General features: G+C 39.5%; 1 protein-coding gene across 15 annotated transcripts in view; it reads right to left on the bottom strand.

Moving 5' to 3' along the window:
- COMMD1 (copper metabolism domain containing 1) overlaps positions 1-14798 on the bottom strand; it is a 112961-nt gene that overhangs the window by 64527 nt on the left and 33636 nt on the right. For all 15 annotated transcript variants that reach the window (XR_004959728.1, XR_004959727.1, XR_004959730.1 and 12 more), the window contains one exon: positions 12377-12658. Coding sequence is in view for 11 of the 15 variants with exons in the window: in XM_036263422.1 (XP_036119315.1) it covers positions 12377-12658 (282 nt within the window). In the remaining 4 variants the exon portion in view is untranslated. The remainder of the gene's footprint in view (positions 1-12376; positions 12659-14798) is intronic.

Genomic DNA, 14798 nt, shown 5'->3' with positions numbered 1-14798 from the left:
AGAACCACCTGAAATCAAGCTGAATGGAAGGCCTACAATTACAAAATTAAAGAAGCCATATCAAGACTAGTAGAATGGGCGGAGGTGCGGAAGAGCTGGTTCCACACCCACATGTGGTGGATAAAAATCAGGAGGGATACCTTGGCTATGAACGTTCTCCCTGAGGAGCAAGGAGTCCCAGTCCCATACCAGACCCCCTAGCTCAGGGTTCCAGTGCCATGGTTCACAGCTTGGCCTTGCCTGGGCACCATCAAGCTCAGCACAAAAAGCAGCTGTCTGCAGATAGCTTTGAAGCTTATTTCTGGTGACCCTGCATAGAACACAGGCAGTGGCTGACCTTACTTAGCTTATGCCTTCCAGGAGGTCCCAGAGCCAGCACACCCCATGGACAGCTTCAGACCACAGTGAAGCACCACCACCCAACCACCTCCACAAGCGACAATCTTAAGGGGCGGACTCAGTGGGTACCAGAGCCCCGTTGAAGTAAGTCTTGCTTTGTGTGGTGGGTCCCTGCACAGCTGATTCTCTAAGGTGGTCAGAGGTCGGTGGTCGGTGGTCAGTTGTCATAGCCAGTCCTTGCAGCTGATCACCTTGAGTAAATCTCTCCCATTGACATGCCAACAGAAATCAAGACTCAGTTACAACGGAAAGGTATAGAGTCCGCATGAAGGGTGCACCTCAAGTTCCCAACTGGGATTATCAGAGAGGTTATGCCACTGGACCCTACAGGACACCTACAACAATAGGCAACCCTACCAAGCCTGGGAGCTCTACCTAATACATACACAGGGAGGCAGCCAAAATGAGGAGACAAAGAAACATGTCCCAAATGCTCCAAAATTAGTTAATGGGATAGTCAGAACTGGACTGTAGGTTTCCTAACTCCTAGGTCTTCCTATTAATCTGGTTGTTTCAAATTTTAGCCCCAGAATCCTCTTTCAAACTAAATATTTTGTGGAACCCCACAAATTAAATAGATAAAATTGCATGTGCATTGACTGAAGTAGATGCTGAAGCCAGAGCCCTCTATACCTAAGCTCCACCTTTCCCCTCCCTTGATAAACTTTGAGGCACTTCTGGGGATCATCGTGACTCCAGTGTAAAACACCATCACCAAAGGTCATCTCTCTGAATCAGTCCCTGTTGGAAATCCATAAAATTAAATTGTAATCCAAATATGAATAAGAGTAAAACTAAAAAATAGCACCTCTCACAGCAATCATCTCACATTTTTATAGTGTGGGGAAAGAAGAACTTTCCTCTAGGTTCTTTCAGCTAGACTAATAATTAAACTACATAGACAGATGATATTAACAACAGAAAATAAATGAATTTAATTACATACATACATATAGGAACTCTACATATATAAGAGAGTCAGAGACCCCACATACAAAAGAGGTTCAGAGACAGAAAGGGAAAATGAGGTATATACAACTTTCTGAGCTAAGGATGAAGTAAGGCACCTTCTTCAGAGGGGAGGAAGGTAATCCTCAGGACAATAAGATCAGATGTTCATTAATTAGAAGTTTGCCCTGCCTTATAGACAGATCACAAAAAGTTATTTCTGGTGATAACTCTTATTATGGGCAAGTCCCTCAATTTATATTGTTTTTAATATTTTTAATTGATTTTTATTTATTTATTTTATATATATATATATTTTTTTATTCCTCATCAGAGGACATTTTTCCATTTATCATCAGATAGAGTGAGAGGGAGGGAGGGAGGGAGAGAGACAGAGAGAAGCATTGAAGTGATAGAGCCACATCGACTGGTTGCCTCCCAAATGACCCAACCAGGGCCAGGTACAAACAGCAACCAAGGTACATGCCCTTGACCAGAATCAAACCCGTGACTCAATGGTCCGAGGGCTGATGTTCTAACTGCTGAGCCAAACTGGCCAGGGCTTTAATTGATTTCTATATACAGAGGAAGGAAGAGGGAGAGAGAGACAGAAACATCAATGAGAGAGAAATACTGACGGACTGCCTCATGCATGCCCCTTACTGGGGATTGAGCCTGCAACCTGGAAATATGCCCTGATCAGGAATCAAACCGGTAATGATCCAATTGGTGCATGGGATAATGCTCAATCAACTGAGCCACACCACCTGGGCCCAATTTTAATTCTTGAAGGGAGAGCTAAAAGTTTCTTGTGAGCCTGCAGGGTCTTGATTGTCTTCAGTTCAAAATAATTCACATACCAAAGTGGCACATTCTGAGGAGACCTGTTCTGAACCCCTTCAACATATTGATGGAAGTTACATCCCATATGTAGCATTCCAAAGATCTTGGCCACAAAGGATTTACTAATTAATGAACTACTACAATGTACTATGTAATATGATAGGAAGGGTAAAATATTTCATTTCTTTGGCAATACCACTCCATATTTACATTTCTGACATAACAACATTAGCTAAGCCATTTATTTCCAAAGTTAAATATAGATACCTTTCTTCAAATAAAATTTCAATAAAATCTTATATAGATGCCATCTTATGAACTATTCTAGTTAAATAGAGCAGGGTGGGGGCCAGTGCTGAGAGAAGTCAGCCATGCATTGATGTTCTCTCTCATCAATGTTTCTCTCTCTCCCTTCCTCTCTCTCTAAAATCAATAAAGAAAAAAATTTTGTTTTAATCTAAGTTGTATCAAATGTTATAGAAAAGTTCAAAATATCCTGAGTATTTAGATGATCAGATCCAGCTGAGATAACTGGGGAGAAATTCATGGCAGTAATATGGACTCTGAAAAAAGAGACAAGATTTTAGCAAGTAAAAATGGGGGTGCTGCCTGACTGGTGTGGCTCAGTGGACTGGGCTTCATCCTATGGACTGAGAGGTCTCAGTTCGATTCCTGGTCAGGACACATGCCCGGGTTTCAGGCTTGATTCCTAGTAGGGGACATGCAAGAGGAAGCTGATCTATGTGGCTCTCTCACACCGATGTTTTTCTCTCTCTCTCTAAAAATTCAATAAAAACATTTTTTTCTTTTTTAAATGGGGATAGCCCTGGCCAGTGTGGCTTAGTTGGTTGGAGAGTTGTCCATGCACTGGAAGGTCACAAGTTTGATTCCCAGTCAGGGCACATACTTAGGTTTAGGGTTTGATCCTCAGCCAGGACACGTGTGGAAGGCAACCAACTGATGTTTCTTTCTGTCTTTCTCTCTCTCCCCCCACTTCCTCCCACTCTAAAATAAGTTGTGTGTTTTTTTTAATGAGGATGAATCAAGAATATTCCAAGTAGCAACAGGAAAGAATATGCATGTATGAAAAATACAGTCCCACATGGTTGAACTATACGATATAAGTAGGTGATACAGTACAGAAGCCTTAAATTGCATTCTTAGAAGGTGAGGCTGCTTCCCCTAGATTAAGGGGAGTGTATGAGGAGGAAGTATCACAGGATGACAGGTCAAACTCATTTGTGATCAATACTGTTTAAATGTCACCACTCTCACTAGCTTTATCAGCATAATTCATGTTTCTCTAATGTATCCACAGGACTTATTAAATCCACAAATAATTTATTAAAATACTTCCTGTATTTCTGACTTCCTCTAATCTACTTAGGTTAATAACCCTGGCAATAAAAAGAAAGTTGAGCTTATTTGGCAGTTAATCTGAGCTAGTTCCTAATGACTACCACTCATCATTATTGTCACCTGCATCTTGATACTACTGAGCCCTCTTTATTATACACAAAGCTATTATAAAGTTTAAAATCAAGATAAACCTGAAACTTAACTTCAAGTTCAAAAGTCCCACTTTCTGTTTTCCCAATTGAGAGTTATTTTTAAAAATCCATACAGCCCTGCCCGTTTGCTCAGTGGTTAGAGCGTCCATACAGCCCTGGCCCGTTTTGCTCAGTGGTTAGAGCGTCACCCTGCAGACCAATGAGTCACAGGTTCGATTCTGGTCAAGGGCACATACCTCAGTTGCAGTTCAACCCCTGGTTGGGGTTGTGTGGGAGGCAACCAATCGATGTGTCTCTCTCACATCGATGTGTCTCTCTCACATTAATGTTTCTCTCTCCCTCAATCCCTCTCTCTCTTTTCCACTCTATCTGAACATAAAAATGAAAGAATATCCTCAGGTGAGGATTCAAAAAAAAAAACCCGGCTGGTTTGGCTCAGTGGTTGGAGCGTCAGCCTGCGGACCACAGAGTCCTAGGTTCAGTTCCTGCTAGGGGCACGTACCAAAAAAAAAAATCCATACAAAAGTGCTAAGAATGGTCTTACACCATACACAAAAATGAACTCAATATGAATTAAAGACCTAAATGTTAAGAGCTAAAACCATAAAACTCTTAGAAACTATACAACTTTTAGAAGAAAATATAGGGAATGCCTGGCAGGTGTGACTCAGTGGATTGAGGATCATCTCATGGACTGAGAGGTCCTGGTTCAATTCCCAGTCAGGGCACATGCCTGGGTTGCAGGCTCAATCCCCAGTAGGGGGTGTGAGGGAGGCAGCTAATCAATGTTTCTCTTTCATATCGATGTTTCTCTCTCTCCCTTCATCTCTCTCTCTCTCTCTGAAAAAAACAAAAAAATCAATAAAAATATTTTTTTTTAAAGAATATATAGGGGGAAAAGGTCATGACACTGGATTTGGCAATAATTTCTTGGATATGACACCAAAAGCACATGACACAAAAGAAAAAATGCATATATTGGACTATAGCAAAATATAAACTTTTATGCATTAAAGGATATTATCTAGAGTGAAAAGAAAACCCACAGGATGTGAGAGAATATCTGATAAGAGACTGCTATCCAGCATATATTAAAAACTCCTACAACTGAACAATAACAACAAAAAACAACCAGATTAAAAAATAGGCAAAGGACTTGAATAAATATTTCTCCAAAGAAGGTTTCAAAAGGCCAGTAAGCACACATGAAAAGATGCTCAACATCACTAATCATTAGGGAATATAATTCAAATTCACAATGAGATACCACTTCATATCCATTAGGATGGCAATTTATACACACACATACATCCAGAAAATAACAAATGTTGATGAGAATGTGCAGAAATTGGAACCTTTGTGCACTGTCAGAAAGAATGTAAAATAACACAGCCACTGTGGAAAATCATTTGGCAGTGTCTCAAAAAGTTAAACAGAATTAACATATGATCCAGCAATTCCACTCCTAGGTATACAAGCAAAAGAATGAAAAACAGGTACTCAAACTGATATGTGTACATCTGTGTATATTGTAACATTATTCACAATTGTCAAAAGGTACAAAACAACTCAAATGTCCATCAACATATTAATGGAAAAATAAAACGTGGCAGATACACACACTGGAATATGATTCAGCCTTTAAAAGGAATAAAACTCTGACACATACTACAACATGGATAAATCCTAAGACACTGCTACACAAAATAAACCACACACAATAGGGCAAATATTGTAGGATTCCACTTATATGAGGTACCTAGAATAGGTAAATACACAGATACATAAAGTAGACAGCAGTTACCAGGAGCCAGAGAGAGGTGGGAATGAGGAGTTACTGTTTAATGGATACAGAGTTCCTATTTGGGATAATGAAAAAGTTCTGGAAATAGAGAATGATTATGTTTACATAACATTGTGAATGTACTTAATACAACTGACCTGACACTTGAAAATGATTAAATGGTAAATTTTATGTTATATATATTTTTCACAATAAAAAGCAAATGCTAAGAATGGATTTGAGCCAGAGGCCTTCTATGTGCATCTTGGCAGTAGAGCAGTGGCCTGGAATGAAGCCCACAATCAACCAGCCAGTGCACAAACACTAGATAAACACAAGCAGTTTCAACACTGCTGGGCAAGATACACTGTCACTCTGAGTTTAGCAAAAAGCACTGACATTCAAAAATTGTTTCCAAGTCCTCTTAAAACTTGGTTTCCTGGCTTCCTCTCAATCACCCCATCTGTCCACAAGAATAGAATCAGAGAGCCGGAACAGCAAAAATCTGAAAGAAGTCCAAAACCAGGGGCTGCCTGTTGGCAGGTTACTAGTCAGAAGCTAAGGACTTCAGCAGTGCCAAAGTCCTGTTCTCAGAGAGTCAACAAGTTTGCAAAAACACTCATATCTTTCTCTCCCTCTTTAAATCTTTTTATTGAAGTATAATATACATATAGAAAAGGGCATATCATAAGAAAGATTTTTTTAAGCCTACTAGGAAAAATTTAAACTCAATAATCTCAAATGCATCTCTTCATAAATTGGGAGTTTAAAAATAAAAGTACTTCAGCACAAACAGTATTTTCTTAACTGCCAAATGTGTTTTTTGTTTGTTTTTGTTGTTGTTGTTTGTTTGTTTTTTGGTAGGTGCCCCTACTGGGAACCAAACCCGGGACTCTCTGGTCCGCAGGCCCAACACTCCAACCGCTGAGCCAAACTGGCCAGGGCGTTAACTGCCAAATGTTAAATAATTTCTTCTGGTTTATTTTTTCCCCAAGTGGAAGGGCTAATTATAGCTATCAAAAAACTTAAGTTGTATATTAGATGGTCAACTTAGCAGTAAAACTGTTAAAGACTAGGATTACCAATTTATACTAACATTAATGCAAAAAGAGTTAGCGCCAATTCCTCACTCTTTCATTTTCCATATCCCTTTCCAATTCATCTCAAAGTAACTCATCTACATTCAAAACATTCCTTCTATCTGCTTACTTCTCCCCACCTTGACTGCTAAAATTATCTCCATCTACCCTGCTAATATTATTTCACCTGAACCACTATGATGGCTCTTTCTAAGTGTTCTCTTGGCTTCACTTTTTCTTTCTTTTGGCATAATATTGATTTTTATTAGTTATCTCTAGGCTTGACAAACAAATTTTGAAACAAGTTACAATAAACTTTAAAAAGAACAAAAATTTTCATAATTGTGGAACAGAAGTGGAAATGTAGAATGGAGAATGTCCAAAGTCCCATTTCAAATATAACTCCATTTTGAAGTAGAGTATTAATTTAGGCTCTGTTCATTTTGGATACCTAACCTTGCTAACAGAATAAAGGATTAAGTTTTGGGCTTTTTTGTTTTTTATCTTGAGATCCCATTTTACCTAACTAGTATCACACAGAGATTTGGAGGTAAAAAAGAACTGCAAAAAAACTATTCCAACCTTAGTAATTACTTTCCTGGGATCTCAGTATCATGGCTTCACTTTTGACTATATTATAATCCATCCTTCACATGTGAATCAATATAATCCTATGCAAACATAAATCACATTGCCTTATTCCTTGTTTGAAACCCTCCAATGATTTCCTATTATACGTGGAATAAAAATCCAAGTTTTTTAACAAGGCCAACTTCTTGCCTTTGTCCATCCCTCTGCCTGTATTGTGCGCTTCCAGATCAGCCTGCATCCTTAGAGAAGCCTCCCTCGCTCAAACTAAAGTGGGAGCCCCTTACTCTGAGGTGGGGTCTGAGCAGCCATTCGTTCTTAAAGCTCCTCAGGTGCGTCTGATAAATAGTGATGCTGAGAACCCACTGCACTAAATGAGTCTTGTTATTGCTTGCAACAATTTTTCTGCCAATGTACTTCTTGCTACTGAAAAACCAATGTGTAGGAAGTGGTAAAAATTAAAAAGAAATGACAATCATCAGGAACCTGTACTAAACTACCGCCAAAGTCACACCTATGTGTCATATGCAAGAGTTATGTTTATAAACTCTAGAGATTTTTGTACTGCATGTATCAACTTTTTTATTGTTCTTAGTGCATGACACTCAGCTTGAAATAAGAGAGTTGAAGTCGTCAGAGAAATCAAATGTAAATGTTACCTCCTCAGAACTGCCTTCCTCAGTTTCCTGAGTAAAGAGAGCCATTCCCTCTTCTGAGCTTTGGTAACTCTTCAGTCTCTGATGTACGTTCTTTTTTTTTTTTTATCCTCACCCGAGAACATTTTTCCAATTTTTGTTCAGATACAGTGGGAGGGAGAGAGAGAGAAACATCGATGTGAAAGGGACACATCGAGTGGCTGCCACCCACACGATCAACCAGGGCCAGGGACAAATTGCAACCGAGGTACATGCCCTCAGCAGGAACCGAACCCGGGTCTCTCTGGACTGCAGGCCGACGCTCTGACCACTGAGCAAACTGGCCAGGGCCCTGATGTACGTTCTTACACTAATGACTATATTTTTTCTACTGTCAGCTCCATAAGATAAGGGACTTGTCTATATTGTTCACTGATATATCCCCAACACCTATTCAGGGCCTCATACATGGTAGATATTTAGTAAATAGCAAATTATGTGACTCATTTATTCATTCAACAAATGTTTACTGAACACTATATGCCAGGAAGCATCCTAGATCCTAGACCTTAAGGATACAACAGTGATCAAAACAGCAAAAAGTCTTGGCCCCTCTTATATGCTAATGTGAAACACAGACGAGATTAATAAGTAAAACAGCCCTGGCCCGTTTGGCTCAGCGGTTAGAGCGTCGACCTGCGGTCCTGAAAGACCCGGGTTTGGTTCCTGCTAGGGGCGCTTACCCAGTTGCAGTTTGTCCCCGGCCCTGGTCAGTCGTGCGGGTGGCAGCCACTCAATGTGTTCCTTTTACGTCGATGTTTCTCTCTCTCTCTCTCTGTTCCTCTCTCTCTCCCTCCCACTCTACCTGAACAAAAAAATGGGAAAATGTCCTCAGGTAAGGATAAGAAAATAAAATAAAATAAGTAAAACAAAATAAAGATGACTTTTATTTTAAATCCTCATTCAAGGATATTTTTCCAATGATTTTCAGATAGAGTAGGAGGGAGGGAAGGAGAGAGAGAGAGAGAAACATCAATGTGAGAGAAACACCTTGATTGGTTGCCTCCCAAATGACCCCATTCAAGGCTAGGGATCGAACTGCAACCAAGGTACATGCCCTTGACCAGAATCAAACCCGCAACTCTTTGGTCCACAGGTCAACACTCTAACCACTGAGCCAAACCAGCCAGGGCTACAGTTAACTCTTTATTTTTGTTCCAGATGTTTCTCCTTTTTCCCCATTGACAACCTCCTCCTGATACCCTCTTGCCCCTGCCCCATACAGTTGACTCTTGAATAATGCAGGTGTTAAGAGCACCAACTGCCAACCACCCCCCCATGCAGTCAAAAATCTGCATATAACTTTTGACTCACCAAAAACTTAACTACAGTCCCTCAGTATTTACAGAGGATTGGCTCTAGGACTCCTTGTAGATACCAAAGTCCTGGGGTGCTCAAGTACTTCGTATAAAATGATGTAGAACAATGTATACAGTTGGCCCTTCATATCTATGGATTCTCAATCACAGATGCAAAACCCAGGGATATGGAGGGCTGACTGTATATTTACTGGGGAAAAAAATCCATGTAAAAGTGGACCCATGCAGTTCAAATCCGTGTTGTTCAAGGGTCAACTATATATAGCAAGCTAGGTAATAGTAAGTGACACAAAGAAAAAATAAAGCAGAAAAAAATTAATCTATGGTAGCAAAAGATAGATCATTGGTTGCCAAGGAATTGAGGTGAAGAGAGGGACACAAGAAAACTTTTAGGGGATGATAGACACTGTCTTTTGACTGTAGTGGTTTCAAAAGTGTATAAACCAGCCAAAACTAATCACATCAGACAATTCAAATGGATACAGTTTACTGTATGAAAATTATAGCTCGCCCTGGCCGGTTTGGCTCAGCGGTTAGAGCGTCGGCCTGCGGTCCTGAGAGACCCGGGTTCGGTTCCCGCTAAGGGCCCGTACCTCGGTTGCAGTTTGTCCCCGGCCCTGGTCGGTTGTGCGGGTGGCAGCCACTCGATGTGTCCCTTTCACATCGATGTTTCTCTCTCTCTCTCTCTGTTCCTCTCTCTCCCTCCCACTCTACCTGAACAAAAAATGGAAAAATGTCCTCGGGTGAGGATTAAAAAAAAAAAGAAAATTATAGCTCAATAAAGTTTTTAAAAAATAAAGCAGTAAGTGGAGGACTAAACCTTTAGAGAGGTGGTCAGTGAAAACCTTGAGAAGGTAATTTAAAAAAAAATCTCAGTAAAGGGAAAATGTAACTATGCAGATAACTGGGGGAAGACCAACCAATCAGGGGAGAGGAACAGCAAATGCACAGACCCTAAAGAGGTATTGCCTGGCATATTCCAGGAATAAGCAAGGAGAACATTGGGTCTAGCTAAAATAGACTAAGGGAGAGCACTATTAATACCTGATTGAGACAGAAAGCCACTAGAGTGAGATGAGAACCATGAATACATTATCTGACTTATGCTTTAGCAAAATTACTCTATTGATACACTTCTGTGTGTTGAGAATAAGCTAAAGAGCAGGTGCAGAGCTATCAGTTAGGATGATGTTATTATAATCTAGGAGAGAAATGATGGTGATCTGAACATATTGAGGGATGGTGAGAAGTAGTCAAATTTTAGGTATATTTTAAAATTAGCCCAGCCAGTGTGGCTCAGTGGATTGAGCATCGTCTCATGGCCTGAGAGGTCTCGGTTGGATTCCTGGTCAGGGCACATGGCCTGAGTTTCGGGTTCAATCCCCAGTTGGGGTATATACAGGAAGCAGCGATTTATGTTTCTCTCTCTCCCTTCCTTTCTCTCTAAAATCAATAAAAATAGCCCTGGCCGGTTTGGCTCAGCGGTTAGAGCGTCCGCCTGCGGTCCGGAGAGACCCGGGTTCGGTTCCCGCTAAGGGCACGTACTTCGGTTGCAGTTTGTCCCCGGCCCTGGTTGGTCGTGCGGGTGGCAGCCACTCAATGTGTCCCTTCACGTCCATGTTTCTCACTCTCTCTCCCTTCCTCTCTCTCCCTCCCACTCTATCTGTACAAAAAAATGGAAAAATATCCTCGGGTGAGGATAAAAAAAAAATTAAAAAAATAAAATAAAATAAAATCAATAAAAATATATTTTTTAAAAAATGAATATTACTGGTGAAATATCTACCTGTACTTATCACACCTTGAAATCTGTCAGATTTTTAGTCTAAGAACAAAAGAAGGAAGGCCATATAACACAGTGGTTAAAAGAATGGACTTTAAAAAAACAAAAACAAAACAAAAAAAACTACTAAAAAAAAAGCCCTGGCCAGTTTGGCTCAGCAGTTAGAGCGTCGGCCTGCAGTCCACAGAGACCCGGGTTCGGTTCCCGCTAAGGGCATGTACTTTGGTTGAACATTGTCCCCGGCCCTGGTTGGTTGTGCGGGTGGCAGCCACTCGATGTGTCCCTTTCACATCGATGTTTCTCTCTCTTCCTCTCTCTCCTTCCCGCTCTATCTGAATAAAAAATGGAAAAATGTCCTCGGGTGAGGATAAAAAAATAAAAAAGAGAGAATGGACTTTAGGGTCAGACAAATCAAGGTCAATAAAGGCAATTAGCATTGTTTTACAATAAATGAATAAAAGATCCTCCAAATGTATGTATTTTAAAGCATAATTATATATTTTTAAAGGAATTATATTTTAAATTAAAAACAAAGTCATTATGGAACTACAGACACTGAAAAATCCTAAGAAACTGAAGAAGGGAATATATGAGAAAATCTGCAAGCTAAAAATGTTCTCATCATTAGAAGAAAATAATACATTTCCATTATAGAATGTAACAGAAGTACGTATTTCATTATTTACCTGAAAATAAATCTAGTTAGCTAATTCAGTGATCTGGGTTTTCTCTGCCTAATTACAAGTTGCTGCTTTTTTCCCCCCAAAAGACATACGCACCAGGTCATTAAAAGTCTGATCTGGCAGTCATCTGGAGCACAAACCAAATGACTTCAAGAAAAACCATGTCGATGCTAAAATTATCTGCTATAATAACTGTAAGAAAAAGCAGCAGTATTTTGTAAACAATCAAGATCAAATTAAAAATTACTGTGGGCTCAAGAACAAAGCGAGAACACTTAGGGCCTTTAGGAACAAAAACAGTACTTAAGATACATTGTCCCCTATACCTGACTGTCTATAAAGATGACTAGGTGAGATAGTTTTGTTCTGTGTTGTTCAATCTCAATTCTTGGTCTTTACTTGGCATCTCTATCATTGCCTTGGAGATTCTGACCAAATGACAAGAATTCTGAGGTTGAACCAAAATGGAGTAGTGGTCAACTTCTGTAAAATCACCTTATTGCCCCATTTTGTTCTTCTGCGATAACTGCCAGACCCTGAAGCTGGTTTCTAGACTCTGTACAAAATTGGGAGTATTAAAATTTTTAGATGATTCCATCTCTGAAGTGGGATTCTAGGAAACAGGATCTCTTCCTATTTTCTCACTATCTCTGCAAAGAAGACTGTTACATAAAATCAATTTAAATGTATTACTAAGATGTGAGGGAAAATCCAGTTTACAATGGGAAATTGAAGTTGAACTCACCTGTCCACTTTTCCCTATTTCCAGCTCCATTATGGCAACAGGGGTGTGTATCTGAGCTGAGTGCCTTGACTGTGATTTGCCATCAACTCTCCAGCTCAGGCCCCGAAGCCCACTGTCCCAGCGACTCTGGTTCATCAGGCTCTCTCGAATCTTTGCCTTATGACTCTTCCAGAATTTAGAAATGACAGCAGCTTGATCAGATGTGATCCCTCCTTGCTTTTTGGTTTGAGCAGTCAAGAATGCTTCAAGCTGGTTGAAATCCATGTCTGCAGATGCAATAGACTATAATGACAGAAAAAGTAATAAATTTGAATTAGGCAGATAACTAGAAAAAGATAGCTTCTTTTTTTTTTTTTTTATCCTCACCTGAGGACATTTTCTATTTTTTGTTCAGGTAGAGTGGGAGGGAGAGAGAGGAACAGAGAGAGAGAGAGAGAAACATTGATATGAAAGGAACACATCGAGTGGCTGCCACCCACACGACTGACCAGGGCCGGGGACAAACTGCAACCGAGGTACACGCCCCCAGCGGGAACCGAACCCAGGTCTCCCCGGACCGCAGGCCGACGCTCTAACCGCTGAGCCAAACCGGCCAGGGCGAAAAAGATAGCTTCTTAACTACAGATCATATTTTGAGTGATTCATAATCAATGATTAAGTTTCACAAAAGGGTCATCAAGTGACAGTAATGAGAATAAACTTTTCATAAGTACAAAAATATTCCCTTTACAAATATCAAATAGCAGAATAGCTATTGTTAAAAATTCCATGTCACTCAAATTCTATGTTAATAACTATAACCTAGTTTTTAAATATCCAGTACTATGGTGGAGAAATAATAAAATAAAAATTTTTAAATAAAATTAATTAGTTCTCTGATGAAATCTGACATAATTTCACAGTGGCTAATAATCAAGCTTGGTTTAACATACTAAAACTGTACAATATCTTGTCCATAAGAAGTACTAAGGCCCGGCCGGTGTGGCTCAGTGATTGAGCGTTGACCCATGCACCAAGAAGTCGCTGGTTTGATCCCAGTTAGGGCACATGGTGGGCCCAATCCCCAGTGGGAGGTATGCAGGAGGCAGCCGATCACTGTGTCTCTTTCACCAATGTTTCTATCCCTTCCTCTCTCTCTCTAATATCAATAAAGAAAAAAAGTTTATTATTAAAGTGGTTTTCTGTTCTACTCTAAAAAATAATAAAAATCAATAAAGAAAAAAAAGTACTAAGTAAATTGTTAAATGAATCCATTATTTTAGCTTTGTAGTCTATCTTCAGCCAAATAGCTCATTCATAATAATATTAATCTGAAATTGTATACTACTTTATGCTTTTCCATAAATTTTTAAAACTTAATTGCCATTGCTATTCCAAGAGCAGTAAGCAGCTAAACTGAAGTGGAAAGTCATTAGAGGACTGGGGCAATAAAGCTTTGGAGAGGACAATGACAGTGAATGATTTGGTCTCAGGACAAGCTCTCCCCTGCATCTTTTTTGGTATGTCCTTATCTTTTCCTGGCCTTTGGGGTTGGCATGAGCTCCAAACCAGACAAATCACAGTACCATCCTTTCTTTGGGAATAATGACTGATTTGGATAAATCACCCAATTTAGAGCAGGAAGAGAAATGGTCTTGCCTCTTAAGGTCATGGTACCGAAACGATATAAGGCTGGGGTTGCAGACAGCTATCATTGATCTTTTGACAAAGACCTGATTGCCAAAAAAAAAGGAATGAAGCAAAGCAGAGATGAAAGTGGGTTCCAATGGAGTGATATCCCTGTTCTGTAATCCCCTGGTTCCTGCTGACTTCCTTCAATTCTGTATGTTATCTCAGCATCCTTTCTACCTATAGGCACCAAAAAATTCCATTTACTGTTCAAGATAGTTTAAACTGTATTGCTATTATTTGGACCTTAAGTTTTGACTAAACTTGGGCAATAGCAGTGAGAGCAGAGGAATGTGAAAGACAGTATAAAGGTAGAGGAAGTAGGATTGAGGCTGAAAAACACACATGCTGCCTTTTATTCCTCCGTTAATATAGAGAAATTTTACAATAAATATTATAATTTTCTGATTAAAGATATTCAATATTGCAATTCAATACACATTTATTAAATATCTGCCTATTTAGCAGGTATGAGGACCCAAAATTTCTGACTATGCCACTCAATAGAAACATTAATTTATATAATATACAATAAATTAAGTAAAATTATTTCCACTGGCACTTTGTTTCACAATATCACAATTTAGGTGATTTGTATCATTCTTTTCCTCAAATCATACAAAATTATCCATTCTAATATAAGTTTACTTGTGATAGATGTTATTTTGGTTAGATTCCAGTCAATAATATCTTGTACTGGGGTCAGTTCATCCAAATTAAGAATAATCAAAACTTGCCTGGCCAGTATGGCTCA

The sequence above is a fragment of the Molossus molossus genome, unplaced genomic scaffold (genome assembly GCF_014108415.1).
Source record: "Molossus molossus isolate mMolMol1 unplaced genomic scaffold, mMolMol1.p scaffold_m16_p_15, whole genome shotgun sequence".
NCBI lineage: Eukaryota > Metazoa > Chordata > Mammalia > Chiroptera > Molossidae > Molossus > Molossus molossus.
This window is presented reverse-complemented; position numbering and strand designations above follow the sequence as displayed.